Source organism: Fragaria vesca, linkage group LG1 (assembly GCF_000184155.1).
Source record: "Fragaria vesca subsp. vesca linkage group LG1, FraVesHawaii_1.0, whole genome shotgun sequence".
Classification (NCBI taxonomy): Eukaryota; Viridiplantae; Streptophyta; class Magnoliopsida; order Rosales; family Rosaceae; genus Fragaria; species Fragaria vesca.
In genome coordinates, this window is record NC_020491.1 from 17,089,574 (window position 1) to 17,109,015 (window position 19,442).

The 19,442-nt window shown below is 35.7% G+C and overlaps 1 protein-coding gene across 1 annotated transcript in view; it reads right to left on the reverse strand.

Moving 5' to 3' along the window:
* Positions 1–15,476, reverse strand: part of LOC101304521 (probable polyribonucleotide nucleotidyltransferase 1, chloroplastic-like) — a 19,962-nt gene extending 4,486 nt beyond the window's left edge. Inside the window, exons 1-18 of the mRNA XM_004289401.1 lie at positions 15,210–15,476; positions 15,071–15,139; positions 14,878–14,984; positions 14,724–14,766; positions 13,857–13,940; positions 11,717–11,781; positions 11,437–11,593; positions 10,901–10,957; positions 9,743–9,856; positions 8,461–8,724; positions 7,261–7,335; positions 5,811–5,924; positions 4,547–4,639; positions 2,461–2,639; positions 1,782–1,965; positions 1,633–1,680; positions 1,438–1,517; positions 147–165 (exon numbers count right to left, since the gene is read on the reverse strand). Of these exons, the coding sequence (XP_004289449.1) occupies positions 147–165; positions 1,438–1,517; positions 1,633–1,680; positions 1,782–1,965; positions 2,461–2,639; positions 4,547–4,639; positions 5,811–5,924; positions 7,261–7,335; positions 8,461–8,724; positions 9,743–9,856; positions 10,901–10,957; positions 11,437–11,593; positions 11,717–11,781; positions 13,857–13,940; positions 14,724–14,766; positions 14,878–14,984; positions 15,071–15,139; positions 15,210–15,476 (2,019 nt within the window). The remainder of the gene's footprint in view (positions 1–146; positions 166–1,437; positions 1,518–1,632; positions 1,681–1,781; positions 1,966–2,460; positions 2,640–4,546; positions 4,640–5,810; positions 5,925–7,260; positions 7,336–8,460; positions 8,725–9,742; positions 9,857–10,900; positions 10,958–11,436; positions 11,594–11,716; positions 11,782–13,856; positions 13,941–14,723; positions 14,767–14,877; positions 14,985–15,070; positions 15,140–15,209) is intronic.
* Positions 15,477–19,442: the final 3,966 nt, after the last annotated feature.

The following is a 19,442-nucleotide window of genomic DNA, read 5'->3' on the forward strand; positions in this document are numbered from 1 at the left end:
ACTAAATGTAACCATGCAGATAGGGACAAAATAAAAATAAAAATTGAGCTCGCTGTAATTAGTGGTTGTTATGAGTTTAAACACATCTACGTTTACAGACAATCAGATCAATTGAACTAATAGCTCAAGGATTGAAAATCCGCTACATGTGACACATGGAGCTCGCTGAAGTAAGGACAGAATGTGAATAACTTGAACTGATAACCCAAGACCATGATAAACGTTGTGGTTGCTGAGGTAGATTAAGTTTTACTTTCTTCCTTTCAAATGTAACTCTATCTTCCTCAAGGCAACAATATGTAAACAACATATTCTTCACGGTTGACAGTGCTATCATATGGCAGCATATGAGCAGATGAGAAAAGAGAAAGAGACTTTTGTTATTTATCATACAGGTCCGGTTCAAGGGACACCATTTTTTACACAAGTTTTTACACACGTTTTTAGCCATTAGATCTTAAAACATTCAATGGTTTAGATTAATTATGAATGTGATGTCAACAAATAAAAAGCTGACATGGCAAATGACATGGTATTACATAATTTCATTTCAAATTATAATTACATAAAACTTTTGTTCATTAAAGAAAACAAAGAAAAAATAACAAAAGAAAAATAAAAGAACAAGAATAACAAAATTGAAGATCGAACAAGAATGAGTAGAAGAACAAGAGCCAAAAAAAAAGAATAAAAGAGCAGAAGAACAAGTGCAGCTAATTTTGTTCGACATAGTATGAAAAACAAATAAAGTTAGAGTTTAGGCATACAAAAGATCTCATCTGCAATGTGGGGATAACACAAAAGCAATGCCCCAAGTTTTTAGATTCTATCATGTTAATTAACTAATTGAAAAGAGTAGTCAATGGTGACTTTCCAAAAAAAAAGAGTTATTGGTGATTCGAACTGTAAGTACTTTTTCATCTCTCTATTGAATATTTGAATGCCTAATTGCGATGAGAAGTTGAGAACTGGAAACCCAGTTCTTCTACTTTCTTCCATTATCTCGTCTAATTTGATTTTGATACTTATTTTATAAATTTTGTTATTTTTTTCTTTGTTTTTCTTTAACGAACGAAAGTTTAATGTAATTGTAATTTGAAATAAAATTATGTAATACCATGTCATTTGCCATGTCAGCTTTTTGTTTGTTGACATCACATTCATAATTAATCTAAACCATTAAATGTTTAAAGATCTAATGGCTAAAAACGTGTGTAAAAACTTGTGTAAAAAATGGTGTCCCTTGAACCGGACCCTTATCATACTTTATTTTGACCACACGAAAGAATGGACATGGGACATTAAACAAAAATGATCCACCAGCAAACAACCAGAAAATTTCCATGAGTATCATCAGAGCAGACCGAAACTACTGGAGAAAGATGGCATCATCTAAGATACAATCATGAGACAAACTAACTGTACTGTAGCTAGTACAACTTACTAATAATATGCTTTCGGCCATCTTTTGCCTGCAGGAGTGCCTTTCTCATAACTGGTAATGTAATCCCGCTCACCTAAGATAATAAAGCTTCAGATTATTACCTAGGACAAACAGAAAAAACAGAGATAATAGGCACACTGACAGACACACACCCACTTAAGCTGTATGAGAATATATGTATAGCTGACCTTTATATCCATCTGAAATGCTGTTACACCATGTTCATTTCCAGCAACCTGAAATCACTGAATTCTTCAATCAAATATGCTATTAAATAATTATCTCTGCTATATCAGAATGACCGAAATACCAAATCCAAAAAACTCTAGAACAAGACCTTGAAATCCATATCCCCTGATGCATCTTCAGATCCAGTTATGTCCGAGAGAATAAGAGGAGAACCATCCCCCCCAAATTCCTCAGTATCTAGAACCAGACCCATTGCTATTCCAACTATAGAGCACTTGATTGGAACTCCAGCATCCTGTAGTGCTAAGCAACCCCCACACACAGATGCCATACTGTATCCATGAAAAGATGTCAAGAGGTAGATCTTAATATTTATGTGTGTGTCATGGCCCTTTTAATGAGAGATCTCTTTTTTAGGCCAATTTAAGAGATTGCTGCTCGTAGGACCCAGTTTTTGATCGCATATCAGTCATCTAGACCGTTTAATATTTAGGTCCTAATGAGTAGTAATTCTAGCAAACTTTCAGCCAAATTGTTCATCATTAACGTACCAAACTAAATCTGTCCAACCTGAACCTTTCATGTTCATAATGAAAAAATGAACGGCTATACGGTATTTGGTTGAAAATTTGCAGAAATGATCAACTCATGTAGACCTAAAAGTCATGGCCGATTTGCCAATCAATGTACGAAAAAGGTGGGTCCCTTGTGGAAGGGCATTATCAGGTTTGTGTATATACACATAGTTCACCGTAAAACAAGATGAAAAGCATTCATGAGAAAAATTGATTGTTTATAGGTCGTTTAAAGATATTGAGAAAGTTGACCTTGAAGAGCCATTGCTTTCAGTAATCGTGCTCTCAACACGTATAGTGTAAGGAAAATCATCATCACAAGGCAATATTGGTTCAAGAGATCTCTCAGCCAACATTCCATGACCAATTTCTCTTCTGCTAGGTGCTCCATTCCGTCCAACTTCCCCAACACATGAAGGGGGGAATGTGTACTGAAAAATTAATAACAGGTTCAAAATATTGGACAGGTAACAGAACTTTAGAGAAAAAGAAATAAAAATAACTTATAAACATGCGATTTTAGTAGTCACAAATGATTTCAATGAAACCAAGCAGCTATTTTGTCTATAGCACCATCAATGAGAATGATACGAATTATAAATAACCATTTACCAATATTAATGCCAGTGGAGCACCCCCACATGATATTTGATCTATGCAGTACTAAGGTCTGGGGCTTGGGGAAAGACAGAGAAATCTAAGACCCTATTGGGCTGCTTTTTATTGGATGTTTTTTGGATAAGTTGGCTGGAACACCAAGAAATTAATGCATTCGAACTAAACCAAAAAAAGAGATGGCTGTGGAGACCAAAACCCTTAGTAGCTAATACCCACTTACCCAGTTTGTTTTCCATAATGGTCTTGACTGGCTACAACAAAATGGAGGCAGCCAATCAACATAGACTGATCTGAAATCTGATTCAAATCCAATTTAGCACCTATGGGTATTGAATTGATTCATTAGATGATTAAAACCGAGCCAACATGTACAATTTGTAGTTGTGGTTAACAGCTTAGTACACTGATATTAAATCTAAGCATCCAACCCAAAACCAAATCAGCCAGGGGTGGAGAGGGCCTGCTTACGTAGCAACTTTCCCAATGTGGGACAGAACTCTATAATCTCACAAAGCATAACAGAACTTCTTGTTGGAACATTGGGGTCAGCTGATACTTTAGTCAGTTTATGGACCGTGGTTATGGTTGATTTTGGTGAACTATTAGGCTGGAATGCTGGATTTAAGCTGTTGTGGAGTGATGTAAGATGTTCTTCCCAATTTCCTCATACATTTTTTGACAAAAAAAAAACGAGAATTTATTGACAAGCTGTAGGATGGAGTGGAAGAAAAGTGTATATTATAATTCTGTGTACACAAAAAAGAACTATCTGCCAGAGCCACTGTATTGCCAAATTCTGGTCTCCCTCATTGCATATTTATACATGCACAAGCTATATATATATGATCTAGAGAGGACCTCATTACTTTAAGAATTTGAGGATTTTTACTATTTTACACTAGTAAATGACTTCATTCAACGATTTTAACAGTTGATTCATATGCAAGAACCATGTCTACAAAATATCAACTAATTCTATAATCATTTGGTCATTCAAAATAACATAAACAATTGTAGGCCATTAGATAAAATTAAAACAAATATTGTGCTAATCAAATGGTTAAATGTTTTCCATTTTGGCAAATTTTTTGTATGATTCATATGTGGGTAGGTAACTGGAATGAGTGGCTTTGATTGTCAAAATACAAGCTAGAACTAAAAACATCCTCACTTTGAGAGTTTAAGGAGGTCCTCTCTAGAACCGGACTATATATATATAGAGGCCGGATATGAAGCGCACATGCGTAAGTGCGCACGGAGCTCCGTTTGCCACCGTCCGGCGCAGTCGACAGCGCGCCTCCACCCCAGCGGAGTCCAGCAGCGTCCCCGATCACTTTCCCTCCCCGGCGAATCCGCTGAATTCCAGTTTTCCGATGAGATCACCCAAAACTTCAAATAAAGTCGATCTCGCCAGAAACTGGAATTCGGCGGCCTCGCCGGGGAGGGAAAGTGATCGGGGACGCTGGAGTCCGCTGGGGAGGAGGCGCGCCGTCGTCGGCGCCGGACGGAGCTTCGTGCGCACTACGGACGTGCGCTCCACATCGTTTCTGTATATATATGTATATATATACACGGAGCCGTTCCAAAGAGTGGATGGCCGCACAGCCCTTAAAGTGTGGACGTCCGCACTTTAAGGGCGTGCGGACGTGTGCCTCTGATCCAGACTGTATATATATATATATATATATAGAGAGAGAGAGAGAGAGAGAGAGAGAGAGACCTGGAGATAGAACCTTTTCCATTCATCTACACCCATGAGGTTGTCTATTCTCTGAGCCATCTGCTTATCACCAAGTGTAACCACAGCCAATGACTGTAAAACAGACGAAAAGAGAAAGGACCTGTTAATCACATAACTTGGAAACATTAACAGCTTTCTAATATCCAAAGAGAACTAAATGAGTGAGAACATTTCCTAATGCTAATGATATCATCTAAGCGGGCAGCAGGCAACACTCAGTAAGTGCAACGAGAGTCAATTGACATTCTGTTAAAAATGGAAGTTGTTATCAACAATCCAAAATAATATTTATTACATTTCCTACTAACTGCAAGCAGAGTCTAGATCATAATTGGAGTGTACATAGCAACTCCCTAAAGAACTTGGCTGTGACTAATGAGTTGATACACTACTTCTGCTAAATTACTAGCAAACTGATCTCACTACAAGATGATTAAAGAACTTGGCTGTGACTAAAGAGTTGATACACAACTTCTGCTAAATTACTAGCAAACTGATCTCACTACAAGATGAGATATAGCTAGTTTCAAACATATTGAATAGTTAGACATGCTTGTTCAAAGAATAAAGATTCACCTCAAATTTGAAAAGTATTCAAACCACAAACTTGCCAGCAGTCAATGTCAAGATAATGTAGCTACATAGATTGTTAACATGACTGAAAAAATATACGGCCTAAGTGGTTGCTAGACAATATCAGAAACACACGTGACACGCAGAGGTGCAAATGTGTACCTTATTCAGGTTAACATCAATGTATTTTTTTATTCTCAAACTATCAGTAATCTTTGAGCAAACAAAGGTTAAGGTTAGATTTTTATAAACCCAAAGTTGGCCCTCCATAATTAAAACTCAAAGGATACTGCTCTTATATATACAGAGGGTACGTAAGTCGATTACAAATCTAAAATCAAAAAGAAAAAAGACAAACCAACTAAATGCGGGAAACAAACCAAACTGTTCCCTACTGGCTACTGCAATACCAGTTTGCAAAAACACAAGACAAGACAAAAATATTCATATTAATTTGTATGAACAAAAAATGTCAAAATCTATAAATAAGGCCAATTGATGCACATTACTTTGCCACAAACAAAGAAAAGCATAAGCATGCATCAAGAGGCTAGTTAAAATTAAACAGAAACATCATCTAAGAGAGCATGAACCAAGACATTAACCATGAGAGCAGTTATAGTACAGAAAAACACAATCGGATTACGCTCCATGCATAAGAATTCTGAACCTGTGTTTCGCCACGGGTAAAAAGAGCACTTCCGTGTGCCCTTGGAAGTAGTCCACATCTTGAGTTAATTGGACGTATCTCTTCTGGTGTCCTCCCATCACTTCTTCTTCCACCCTGTAGCAACCAAAAAAAAAAAACCTCTAAAACATTAATTCGACAAGCATCAGTCACAATTTATAGTACAACAACTTATTTCCTGGATGAAAAATGTTGGAGAACCTCAATTCATGTGCATTATTCAACTATGTCAATATTTATTGTAATTTCTATAAGTCCATAGTTTTGTAAAAACAACTTTAGCTTTTTATTCATTAGCTGTAAACTTCAATTCCTTACCTAACATTACGTATCTATATACACTAAGAAAATCGGCCTACTGGTCTCTCATCCTCCCTCCGCTCCAACCCACGAGTTTTTATGAAGCAATTAGAACTTTTGTCAGAGAATCGAGAAATGTTAATCCTGCAGTAGGTTTTGGATTCTTAGTGGATGGAGAATCCAATAAGAAGGCGTTACTGAACCATGATAAATGTTTTCTTGTGTTATTACCTCTGTGTGATTCACTTGGTATGGTGTGCTGTGCCTTGTTTGTTATTCCTCTTTCATGGGAGAATGTCGTGTTCCAAGGTATAATTCGAAATATTGGCTTAGAGAGTTAGAGGCGAGCAATGTTTTAATAGTAGGTCTTGGATTCCTACAGATGAATGACCAGTCATTCAGCACTTGCACTAACATTAACTAGCGTTAAGGACTCTTAAATTTCCAAAATGAAGCATAAAAGACCTAAAATCTTAAAACTTCTAAACTGAAATGGAAATTTGAAAAGACACACGAAGCTTAGAGACTTCTATAATCAGACATAGCTTTCACTCCAAGCTGCAAAAATTATATCGAAAGCAATTAATCAGGCCATACGCAAAGGGAATGATTTGGTGCTCTATTTTTCCATTTCTTTTGCTCAACCTTAAAAGGTTTGACTCTGATGTCCTCATCAGGCCTTGTTTGATGTTTGGGATAGATAGGCAACACCAAAAATTATATAATTGCAAAAATTGTATCGAAAGCTTTAATCAGGCAATAAGCAAAGGGAATGATTAGGTGCTCTATTTTTCCATTTCTTTTGCTCAACCTTAAAAGGTTTGACTCTGATGTCCTCTTCAGGGCTTGTTTGATGTTTGGGATAGATGGGCTACACCAGACCTGTCCCACAACCCAACCACTCTAGTTTTATTCTATCTCCTTCTGTGGCAATATCAAGTTCTATTGCAGGCAATATTAGTCTTCCCTATCTAATCTACATCACAAATTATTTCCCATATTTAAATCAATCTATATGAAACCAATATCATAAATTTAACAGATTAATTACACCTGAATATGAAAGCTTTAAATGCAGTAATACATGAACATAATGTAAAAAAAGTAAATGGCATATGTAAAATGCTCATACCTCCACAATGCGCCTGCGCAAATATTTGGATGTTACTTCTTTGAATACCAGCTTCACGTCTACCTCAGAAAAAAACTAGAGAATAATGGAAGTACTTTATTTTTCTTGCAGTAATAAAAACAATCAGAAAATAATAGAGTATCATAAATGCATAGGTCAGAGAAAAGAAAATGAATTCAGCAGAACTATGATATTCAGTCAAATGTCAACCACACATATAAGACCACAAAAGTCATCAATATTCTAGAGGTAGCACCGTTTCCAAAACGCAAGTCAAGGATTTGATGTGTCAAGTTCAAGGATTTTAGTACCTTGCAGACTTGAATGCCTGTAGTTGGTTGGTTACATTTCTTAGATATTAACAATTCTTAATAGTTCCTGCAATCAACATTTCCTATTGATCTATAAGCTTTTAAAAAGCTTAACATGGTAAACAACAACTGGACTCCTCATGCTTATGTTGTTGGTAAACTGGCCAGTAGTGCCTTCAAACCGTCTAGCCCCATCCGCATGGAGAGGCAAACAAATCCAGAGAGACCAGAAATCATAGATGCAGTTCATACAGCACCTTGCTGCACCTTCAATGAAACAGAGTGGAAAATGGGGATTGGGGGTTTCAAACGCAAATCATCCTACAACCAGAACTCTATAACACCACTAGACCCAAAAGGCATAAGCATTTAACTATGCACCAACAATGTGTTGCAAAATAACAAACTTACAGTATGCCTGAATGTCAGAAAATTTCTTATCAGGCCCCCATAGTTGTGGCTTTGGGCAATTGTGCTTTGACTGTACATATTTTCAATAAGCTCCAATTTATTGGTTTGGATCAAATCACAGGTTAGCCAGAATTCTACATTAGTCAGTTCACAGTTTATCTTTTGTTGTTCAACTCTATTTTCATATGCAGAGTCATTGACTTGAGCATATAGCTGGCAAATCGGTCGGCACCTTGTCCAAAGAATCACTCTTCTAAAGAAAATAATAACCAAAAGTAGTTTGCACTAGCCTAAGTTAAGTATAAAATTTAGATCTAAAAATATCTCAATAACATCTCAGAGCAATCTTCAGCAAATAAAAAAATGCTAAAAGAATAAAAAACCAAACACCAATAAGTGACAACACATACACTGCATCAAACAATGAAACTCATGGAACATAGAACACTAAATAAAATATAATAGAATTGAAGTATACCAAAGGAGTGGATTTCCGCGAGGTAGGCTTAATATGAACATCACCTTCATCTACTTCACCATCCACAATCACTTCCTCATCCTCATCTTCATCTTCAAATATATCTGGTTCTGTTTCACTGCCTGCAACAACTGTATCCTTACAAACATATCCCTTTTCGGTAAGTAATGTTAAAACTTCTCCTTCCAATGACAACAGGGCTTTCCTTCTAGGAGTCTTGTGCGTAATCTGCAGAGCTCTTACCAGCTCATCACCGGCTATTTCCTGTACATGGCAGAACTCTCAAAATTACGCATAGAAGAATTATTACTTTTGGTCACTCAACTTTACTTTTACTTTAGTCACTCAATTTATACAATGTCTATCACTCTGGTCACGGTCGTTAATTCACCGTTAAGTTCTTGTAAAACTCATATTTTCAGGCCATTTTGGGCAAAAGGGTTGATATTTTCAGATGCCGCCCAAAAGGGTTGCAACAAAGCTTTCATATCTGTTATAGAGGTGATTTTGGCTCGTTGATATGCCTAAGTTGATAAGGATTCAAGGCAAAATCAGATGGATAATAGCGCGCACAGGAGTTTTTCTAGTAACCTAATGAGTTTTGTAATATGATGAGTTCATTTAGACTTGGCAAGTAAGTTCTTTTCTAGTTAGGAATAGGAAAGCTAGCTCTCTTTCCTTAATCTAATAGTTTTAGGAATTCTCATAGGACATGTTTGTAACCAGCACCAAATCAGAGAAGAGATCAAAGAGAGTTCTCATTTACATGCTAACACAGGGGTTTGGGATTAGCATAGGGATTTCAACAGGTACTTGTAATCAAGTTGTTATCCTCCATAGTGCTAATAATTCTCAAAGGACGTAGGCAGAGTTTTGTCAATTCTCTATAAAATTTTGTGTTCGTGTGTGCCATGATTTCATTATTATCTTACTGTGATACTTTGCTTCATCATCTTATTACTGTTTGCACAGTCATAAGTCTATAAAGAGAAACAAGGTTCTGTTATACACTCTTATTTCTGAGATTTCAAATCTTAATCTATTGTTTTCTCAAACCCACATACTTAATTGCCTTCAAGTCTTAACACATACCAATGTTCAAACCCATTATCTGCACAAATGCAAAGACAAATTGAAAAACTAAATGCTGCTGAAATAGATAGTTTAGACATCCAAATGAACTATTACTTTATTAATGCACTTCAGAATTTTTTTCATCATATAGTTTGACATCATGTGAGAGAAAGAGATAAAGATCTAATGCAACAGGTTATCAGCATACCTCAACATGATTATATAGCTCAGGGGGAGGTAATTTGATCGCATCAAACATTTTTGGCTTCCCACACTTCTTAACCAAAGCCTCCACCTGATTGCATATTGCCCGTACAGCATCCTGATATTGGTGTATAAGCAAAATTAACACATCTATATGGATGTTTTTGTTGTGAAATCCTACTAATAAACAAGCAAAGAAATAACTGACCGTGAACTACAACCCTAAATAGAGTTAAAAATCTCCAGCAAAGATTTACATAGATGAGTATGAGGTACAATTTATGTTTTAGGTGACACCAAATCACCTGAATAATGCATGTGAATGTTGAGTGCATCAGGAAAAAAAATTAAAAACAAAATATAAAAAAATGGGGAACTACAGTGTTGGAAAGCGTCTAAACAAAGAAATCGCATATAGGTCACCAAATCACCACAATTACTTCTCAATGTCTTCCATTCCAGCTTTAGTTAAGTGTTACATAGCTGCCCATCTAGAATAAATTCACAGCTCCAAAACATGCCATTAAGCACTACATAACCTTATGTTGTTTATTGTGTGTGTATATATCAGTTTCTATCCAGAGTAAAGTTTCGCTTGGAAATTGAAGTGCGAAGGTCCTTATTCGGCTTACTTTTCAGTCACATTTTTCGATCATTGTCGGTCAGTATCTAGATATATATATATGACATGATCGTTAAGGTGTCCAAACTAAATTAATTCAATAAACGAGCAGAATCTGTCTAACGGGGACTGTTCGTGTAACTCAAGATTACAAAAACTCAAATGATCATCAAACTGGATGAAACTTTGCATGAGTGATCTACACATTAAGTTCTAAAAACTGAAAGGTGGAGATGTGGATACGTGACCAAAAAGTGAGCCAAATAAGAACTTTCCCACTTTAATTTCAAAGTGAAGTTTCGCTCTGGATAGAAACTGTGTGTGTGTATATATATATAATAGATTAACCACAATGTGCAATCACAGAAAAGGCTCCGTATATTTAATGACTAAATAGACAAGGCTATAGATAAGTTTCATCTAGATAAAGGATCTGCATATTCAAGCAACATGCACGCCAAAAAGGCCAAGATAATTGGAACACAACACAAATTATAGCTTGTGACAACAATAAGGAAGACAGTTAATCAAGTAAACAACCTGCCCAACTTCTATTGCTTGCAGCAACTTTTCCTCAGGCAGAAAATCACAATAGCCCTGCAAGTATGTCATACACAGTTAAAATATCATTTGTCATGAAAATAAGAATATACAGTAAACTTTCTCGAAATTACTGTATCCCAAAATCTGACTCTTTAGACTACTAGCCTTTAGACTAGTGCAAAGCCTATGATCCCAAAATCAATGAGGCCTGGCTTTATAATAGAATTCATAACACATACTCACTCGTGTACATATGCATTTACATAAATGAAATTCTGTTTCTTATCAAAGAAAAATAAAATAAAATAAAATAAAATAAATGAATCTACCTCCAACTCTGTTGGTCCAATCCTACCATCTTACATTGCAGAAGCTCAAAACAGTATTACTGATATTTTCTAAAGTTGGGATTGTACATTTGTCAGCTTTGCTGTTTAAAATGTAATCCATGTGAAGACTAAAGTTGATCAGGATTCTAAGGAATAGCATAGTAGCATACAAACATTATGTGAACACTTCCGCTAACAGTTTACCTCTATCATCAATATTGCACTATCTGTGCCAGCTAGCAGCAAGTCCAACTCAGAATCTTCCATCTCCTTAGTTGTTGGATTCACAATAAATTTGTCCCCAACAAGACCAATACGAACTCCTGCTATAGTTTTTGTGTTTGGAACCTCGGAAAGAGCACTGTGTAATTTAAATAATTAAACATAAGAACGTATCATTTTTTATGAGGAAAGAAAAAAAGATAATATTTTTATTAATAATAATAATAAACATTCCAGGAAATTTGGAAGCAATCCGACTTACACAGCTATTCCAGCTGCTGTGACTGCCAAAGAATCAGGAGAGTGCAAACCGTCATAACTCAGCACCTGCAGGAATAATTTGACAAAAGAAGTCTAGAATTAAAAACATGCAATATTGAAAATTATGGCACCACAGCTCTTGTTGCTTAATTGGCATATGAGTAGCGATTCCCTTGTTGATGAGTTAGGATAAAATCATTTTTAGGAAAAGACGAAAATATCGATGATCGAGGAAATTTTGACTATCCGAAAAATAGATATTTTGACAGAAATATCGGGAAACTATCGAAATCATAAAATTTCAAAAGATATGATGTAAAGAACACCCACAAATTAATTTATGCTATACCTACAACAACATACAGCAGCGATAGTTAAGGAGTTACCTATCCAGCAGCGATGGTTTAGGAGTTATCTCTAGCCTTGGCCCTTGGGTAACCAAGAGTCGAATCTCCATTAAGATTTGATTTTTGTCCAAATTTTCAAATATGTAATTAAATAGCGCGAATTTTGCACTAATGATAGTTTCCCAAATGAACGTGATATTTCCAAAGTTTCGGACAACATTCTCTTGGTATGTGAAGATATTACTGGAAGTTAAAAACAAAAAACAAACTTTTTGGCGGAATATCGCCGATTTTATCGTTTTTTAGTCCTTGGTCATAGGACTATAATTGTATATCCATGTGACACAGGAATTTAAAAATTATAAGAATGTCTTTTGTGCCTGGGGGATGAGCTAAAATCCCTGAATGTTGAAATGCAGGCTGAAATAAATTGATTGTTACTGTACAACAGTAGTCAAGGTTGTATTGACTAACGCTCAGTCATGGAAATCTTATTAAGCAAAACCCCAGAAGAAGTGAAAAGTAGGAGCAGCAAATGAGGAAAAGTTTCCCAACGCAATTGCTGGAATGTGTCACAATAGAGAAGAAAAAGGAAAATAAAAATAACAAAAGCCTTAGAATAATAATTCCAAGACTACAACAAAATTATGACTTATATATGGATCACACACTCTGCTTAAGTACATAATGCCTTTTTTTATTCAATAGTGCCTTAGATATAGATAGAATTGTGACACATGCACACATCGACTTCCTTCTCTATTATTAACCAATTTTTTTATAATCCCAACCCCACCCATCCCTGATGCCCCATGACATCCACGGTGTTAGTTAGACCAACTAACAACCAACAGGTCACGGATCACCCGCACATATATGTCATTAGTAAGAGAATATTTTACAAACACTATAAAAAGGAGTCCGATGGAGAAACAAGAAACAAAAAAGCTACTCAATATCAGTTAAAAGAAATAGAAGGGAAAAAGATAGACAGACTAAGGAAGAAAGAATAAAATGACAACAAAGGATTAGAAAGATAGAAGAATAAGGGTTTACAAGGGAGGAGAGAAGATATCAGTTCTAGGCAAGGACATTTTGACTCATCAATCAAGTCTTAGGCCTAGTTTGGTACAGCTTCGCTTTTTAAAAAATCAGCTTTTATCTGAACTTTTAGATTTCATTGTGTTTGGTAAATTAAAAGAAAAGCAGTTTTAAAAATAAATAAATAAATAAAGGTCAGGGGCAAGTGGCAACAGATATTAGAAGCAGCCTTGAGACTGCTTTTAGAAGCTGCTGTGAATTAAAAGACAGGAAAATAACATTTTATGTCTTGACAGCTCTTTTGAAAGTAACAGTTGAAACACCTTTAAAAGTAACATTTGTCAAGCAGAAAACTGTTTTAATTCACAGTTGATTATATTCACAGTACAGCAGAAGCATGTTTTTTTTAAAAGTGATACACCCCAAACAAGCCCTTAGAAAATGATTACAGTGCTTCAAGTTATACACATGAAGTTAATTTTTAAGAAACCTAAGCTAAAATATGAATAACCCTGATCTAAATTACAGCAAGACAAATAAAATACTGAAAACTAGAATATTGATCACCATTCCATTCAGCATGATTTTGATTCTTAAAATCAAACCAAGGGACTGTGCTTAGGTGGGGCCAGGGGTGAAAGGCGGACATTGAAGCACTCAAAGCAGTAAAAATGGCATATGTACCAGAAACTCTTTAAGTAAACCACAATAAAATATTGATGAGTGTATGTACAGTAAAAGATTTACACATACCCAAGAAAGTACTTGAGTTTCATGGTAGAAGCCATTCAACATAGTTGGACGCAAAGGCCTATCAATCAATCTGCAAATGAGAACCTGCAAGAATGCAAAGATAAAACAAACTAAAACTAAAATCAAAATCAAAATAAAAACTGATCCAAAAAGAGGAAGTCATGTGTGATGAATTGATAGATTTCAACATGGGATATGTAGTGAGGGCAATTTGTTCAAACATGCATGCCCTGAAGAAAACATAGGAACTTTAAGATAGTAATTTCTTTTTGCAGTAATTGGTCCTTTTTTTAAGTCCTAACAGCAATGTACAATCTTGTTAAGGAGCAAGAAAAAGGGAGCATAGTTACTTTATAAAGTAGGGCCTTCACCCAAAAAAGTCAGACCAAAAACAAAAACAGAAAACAGAAAAAAGAGTATAGATATGCATATAAATTATCTATGTTGTTATATACATAAATAGGAGTCCTTTCGACATGGAAAATAAACTCATGATAGGACGTAAACCCATAACCTCACCCTCCACTCAGATTTATAGAGAGAGAATTGCTAACTGGCCACTACATTTTATAGCAGCTGAGAAATGAGTACAAGACTAAAAAAAAGGAGAGAAAAGCTTTAAACCCAACTACATTGCTTTTTAAAAGAACTGACAGTAAGATCTAAACAGTGAGACTTTGAGATCCTTAATTCCTGTGACCTCGCTGGTACGCACATACTATGCAAGTTATGATGACAAACTGTTGCTCGCTATCATTTCCCAGGTCAAAAATGAAATAAAACTTCTGATAGATATTGCACGAAATAAAAATTTGAAACTGAATGTCTCAATTAAAAAGTCAATAGAGACTGGTACTGTGCATGTACCTCGTGATCTTTTGCCCTTCCTTCTCGTTTGAAAAAGCCTCCACTGTAATGATGAGAGACACATGGTATTGAAATATTTACAAAAAAAAAAAAAAAAAAAAAAAAAAAAGAGCAATACTATTCTTAAGGCAATGAAAATAAGGGCAAGACATACCTAGTGCGACCTGCTGCCGAAAAACGCTCTTGATAATGAACGGAAAGAGGGAAAAAGTCTGAAGGTTCACTTGGAGTATCAGCCAAACAAACAGATGTGTATACAATCTACAGAAAAAAAAATATATATATATATTGTATCGATGTCGTTTGTTAAAGCAATGCAATGCAAGAGGATAGACAGCAAAACTTACAGTTTCGCCATCAGTGACTGTAACGGAAGCACTGGCTTGTCTCCCAATATGACCTGTCTCGATCAAAATCTGTAACACAAAAATGAATACTTGAATAAAATCTCATTCATTCATTCATTACTACCGAAAACAGACTCACGTGTCTATCACCAACGGGGATTTTGACGGAGTAGGGCTGAACAACATCAACGGCGGCAGTGTCCGTCAAAGCTCTGATGCCGAAGGCCTTGCGATTCTTTCTGGGCAGGAGGAGGGACAGACTGCAATACTTGGTCCTGCTGCTGCTTCTGCGTGGGCACACGAAACATTTGGGCCTGTTTGATTTTGGTTTTGGGTTTGAATTTGGGTGGAAGTTAAAGGGTTTAGCAGTGCAGCGCAGTATGCCACTGCTAGGGTTTGCCAACATTTCTCTTCTTTTTTTCTCCGCTTCACACTGGTGGTGAGAGGGAAATGCCAACACTCCCCAAACTTTATCCGCTTATCTCTCTCTTCTTCTTTTTCTTTTTCTTTTTCTTCTTCCTTTTCTTTTCTTTTCGGTATCAAGGCGCGCGACAATTTTTTGAGCAAAAAGACTGGATATTTTAAGCTATTTTTGTTATTCGGAAGCCCTTTAAGAGCATCTTCAACCTTTAGTCTAAAATCTATAATAAGTTTAAAATTTATAAAATCTTATCTCCAACTTACTATCCAAGTTAAGCTAAAATATAATTTACCTAAAATATGTCATATTTTGACTCAACTAAATAGGACCAAACCTATAATTTATGAGGGTGAGTGAATATGGGTCACTGTCATATTTTATTATTATATAATTGGGTTTCACTTTATGTATGATTAAATGATGATATAAAATGATTAAATATGTTTGGGTTTTACCTCTATAGGTTAGAGATGCAAAACCTATATGAATATTATAGGTTTGGGTGGCCTAAAATTTGAATATAGGTTTAGAATTTAGACCAATTGTTGAAGATGCCCTAACGAGGATTCTTAAGATGAGGACTTTTCGGCTTATCCCACTTTTCAATTTTATATCAACATCTTGACCGTTCAATTTATAAGTATTTATCAGTAAATCATTTCTGCAAATTAATTTTCAGTCATATTGAAAATTCATAAGTGTGATTTACCAATTATGAACTTGAACAGTTCATGTTTGACAGATTTGGTTCGTTCATTAATTTGATCTACTTTGTTACCTTAATGATCACCGATTAGGCTGAAAATTTGTATGGCTGATCTACACATATAGACCTAAAAACTGAACAGATGAGATGCCAAGATGTGATCGAAAAATAGGTCTTTTAAACCATAAACAGAAAAGTCCTCAACTAGTGCTCAACTTATGGGTCCTTACTAGAATGGTTGTTCTAGGATATTCCATATGTGTGTCTTGTCATGGTTTTATGTCATTAGGATATGTAGTTAGAATATGACTATTTTTTATCATTACCATATTGGTACTTTGTAATTCCATATATAAAGGGCTCCTATCAATGAATAATATGATGATTCTCTTGCTATCTCTCATTCTCTACAGTTTATACTTAAACACGTTATTATGCACTTTGTTCTAACCTTAGAGTTAATAGCCAAAATCCTACCTAAATTCTAAAAAAGCCTGTCAGCCCCCTTGGCTCCGCCACCGTCACTAGCTAGCCTATGTTTCCCGGCTGCCCATCAGCCTTCTCCAGCAACCCCGTCTGCCACACATATACTGCACCGCTTAGCGTCACTCGACGCGGACCCGATCAGCCAACCCTAAATTCATTCTTATACATTATTTCTTGTTTATATATACACACACACACACACACACGAGATACCACCCGCGCGTTGCTGCGGGTTAGGATTTCTTGATGATGAACAATATTCAATCCCCATCTCACACCTCTCATGCCACCACATTTTCTAAATCTACCGTCAATTCCCCCACCTTCCCCTATTTTTCCACAAACACATCCATCTTCCCCAAATCCACCACCAACATCATGGCCTCTATGCCTGCAAAATCCACCACTCACCTCCAATTCTACCACCTCCTATTCCGGCACTTGCACAAAATTCACCATCAACCCCATAGCCTCTACCATCCTTTTTTAATTCCACCACCATACCATGACCTTTCCCTTACCAAAACCCACCATGGACACCTCTGACCCATGCCCACAACCAAGTAAAAAATGGAAAATGACATGAAAGAAGTAACAAAATATTTAAGGACACAAACGTCTTTTTGATCAGAATAATGGCACATTTGTAAATAAATTTGCATTAAGGGGTATCACAGCCTTTTTGGTCAGTACAATGGCAGATTCATAAATAAATTACATTAAAAGACAAAAACGATCATTCATCAACTGGAGGCAAAAACACAATTCACCAAAGTTATGAACAGTACACTACGCTAATAAGTGTAACAAACGACACTTTTCACACAACGGTGAAGAATAGCAGTGTTGTACAAATTTCAAAAATGCTTCATACAACGTTCTTAAATTGTCAGCCGTTGTGTGGATAGTCTGAGATCATTCTAGATTTTTTTTTCTTAAACCAGTACAACACTTTGGACAACATTTTGTTGTGTGAATGAAGACAAAAATGAGACTCATTTGGCTTCTAACTCCACTCTAGTTTGACATATAACTGGGTTTCATTACACAACAGTGAAACAAATAAATGTTGTGTGAATGTATAAAATTTAAACTATCACACAATACTTTTTATCATTTGTTGTAAGATATATCCCTCATGACATATAACTAGGTTTCATTACACAACAGTGAAATAAATAAATGTTGTGTGAATGTATAAAATTTAAACTATCACACGATACTTTTTATACATCTGTTGTAAGGTATATCCCTCATGCCAGGTTGCGGACTTCTAGTTTTAAAATTGCTCTAACATCCTCTGAAAACCTAAATTTTGTGTGAAGGATATCCTTGGTGGTTTTGATGTAACAACAGAACACTCAAACATGTTGTGTGAGAGTATAGGATTTTCAGCAGTCACACAACGACTTTTTAGTTTTGGTTGTATAATGTATTTTCGTGTCATGATTCCACTCTCTTACATTTGACAATACTACTTTAAGTTTTTCATCCCACAACAATCAACTAAGAAATGTTGTGTGAGGGTATAATTTTTAAATATATCACACAACTATTTTTTATATCATGTTGTCTGTATTGTAATCCCTAACCCCTAAAATACCCTAATTTCTAACACCAAGTTTTCTACTGTAATCCCACAACGGTTGTCTTCTATGTTGACGTGTGATGAAAAAGCAAAAACGTTGAATTTATGGTTGACCGAGTCGATCGATACCCAAACGTTATCGAAAATTTGTGAATTTTGTTACACTGCAATACTTCACTGTCATAATTATATCTAACGGTCGGATTTCCATGATCTTAATTTTAGACATCTGAACCACAATCAACCTACTAGTGAGGTATAACATGTTTACTATGTTGTACATAATGTGCTTAACATGTGTAGTACATCTTATATAAACATATGTTTCTCTAGAGAGACATGATTGATGAAATGAAATTTTAAAAATCGAACTGTATGAACATTTCATAATATTGAAGCATGTTTGTGGTAGAAACCTCATCAATTTTCGTTATTATATGGGCGTCGATCGACGCGGTCAACCCTGATTATACTTACATTTCACTATAGGGAGCCAAATCATCGGAATGCAATTGTCATCTACTTTTTACATGAGTTCATACACAATAAACTATATGAGGCTATGAGTGTTGACAAAATAAAAAAAAATATGAGTAACGATATTACAGTTCGGCGTGTTTTCGTGTAATTAGAATGGTCGATTTATGGTTGACCACAAACCTCCCATAGTTAGACAACTTTTAATGCTTTTCTGTGTTGTGTGAGTGAAAACTAGGGTTATTTTGTAAAGTGACTTGTAAGAGTAAAAAGTATTGGGGCATGAGTGACCTAACCCTTAAAATACCCTAATCTTTAAGCCAAATTTCATATCATAGTCTTACAACAGTAGTCTTTAGTACTGATGTGTGATGAAAAAGCAAAAACATTGAATTTATGGTTGACTGAGTCGATCGATACCTAAACATTACCGAAAATTTGTGAATTTTGTTTCACTGCTATACTTCACTATTACAATCATATCCAACGGTCGGATTTTCATGATCTTAACCCTAGATATTTGAATCACTATCAACCTGCTAATGAGGTATAACATGTTTACTATGTTACACATAGGGGCAGAGGTATATTCAGGCCTGGTGGGGTCCAGACCCCTGCCAGGTTTCCCCCAGATTCCGTCTGAACATGTATATTTCTATTTAAATTATTATAATAATATGTATATACAAAAGCT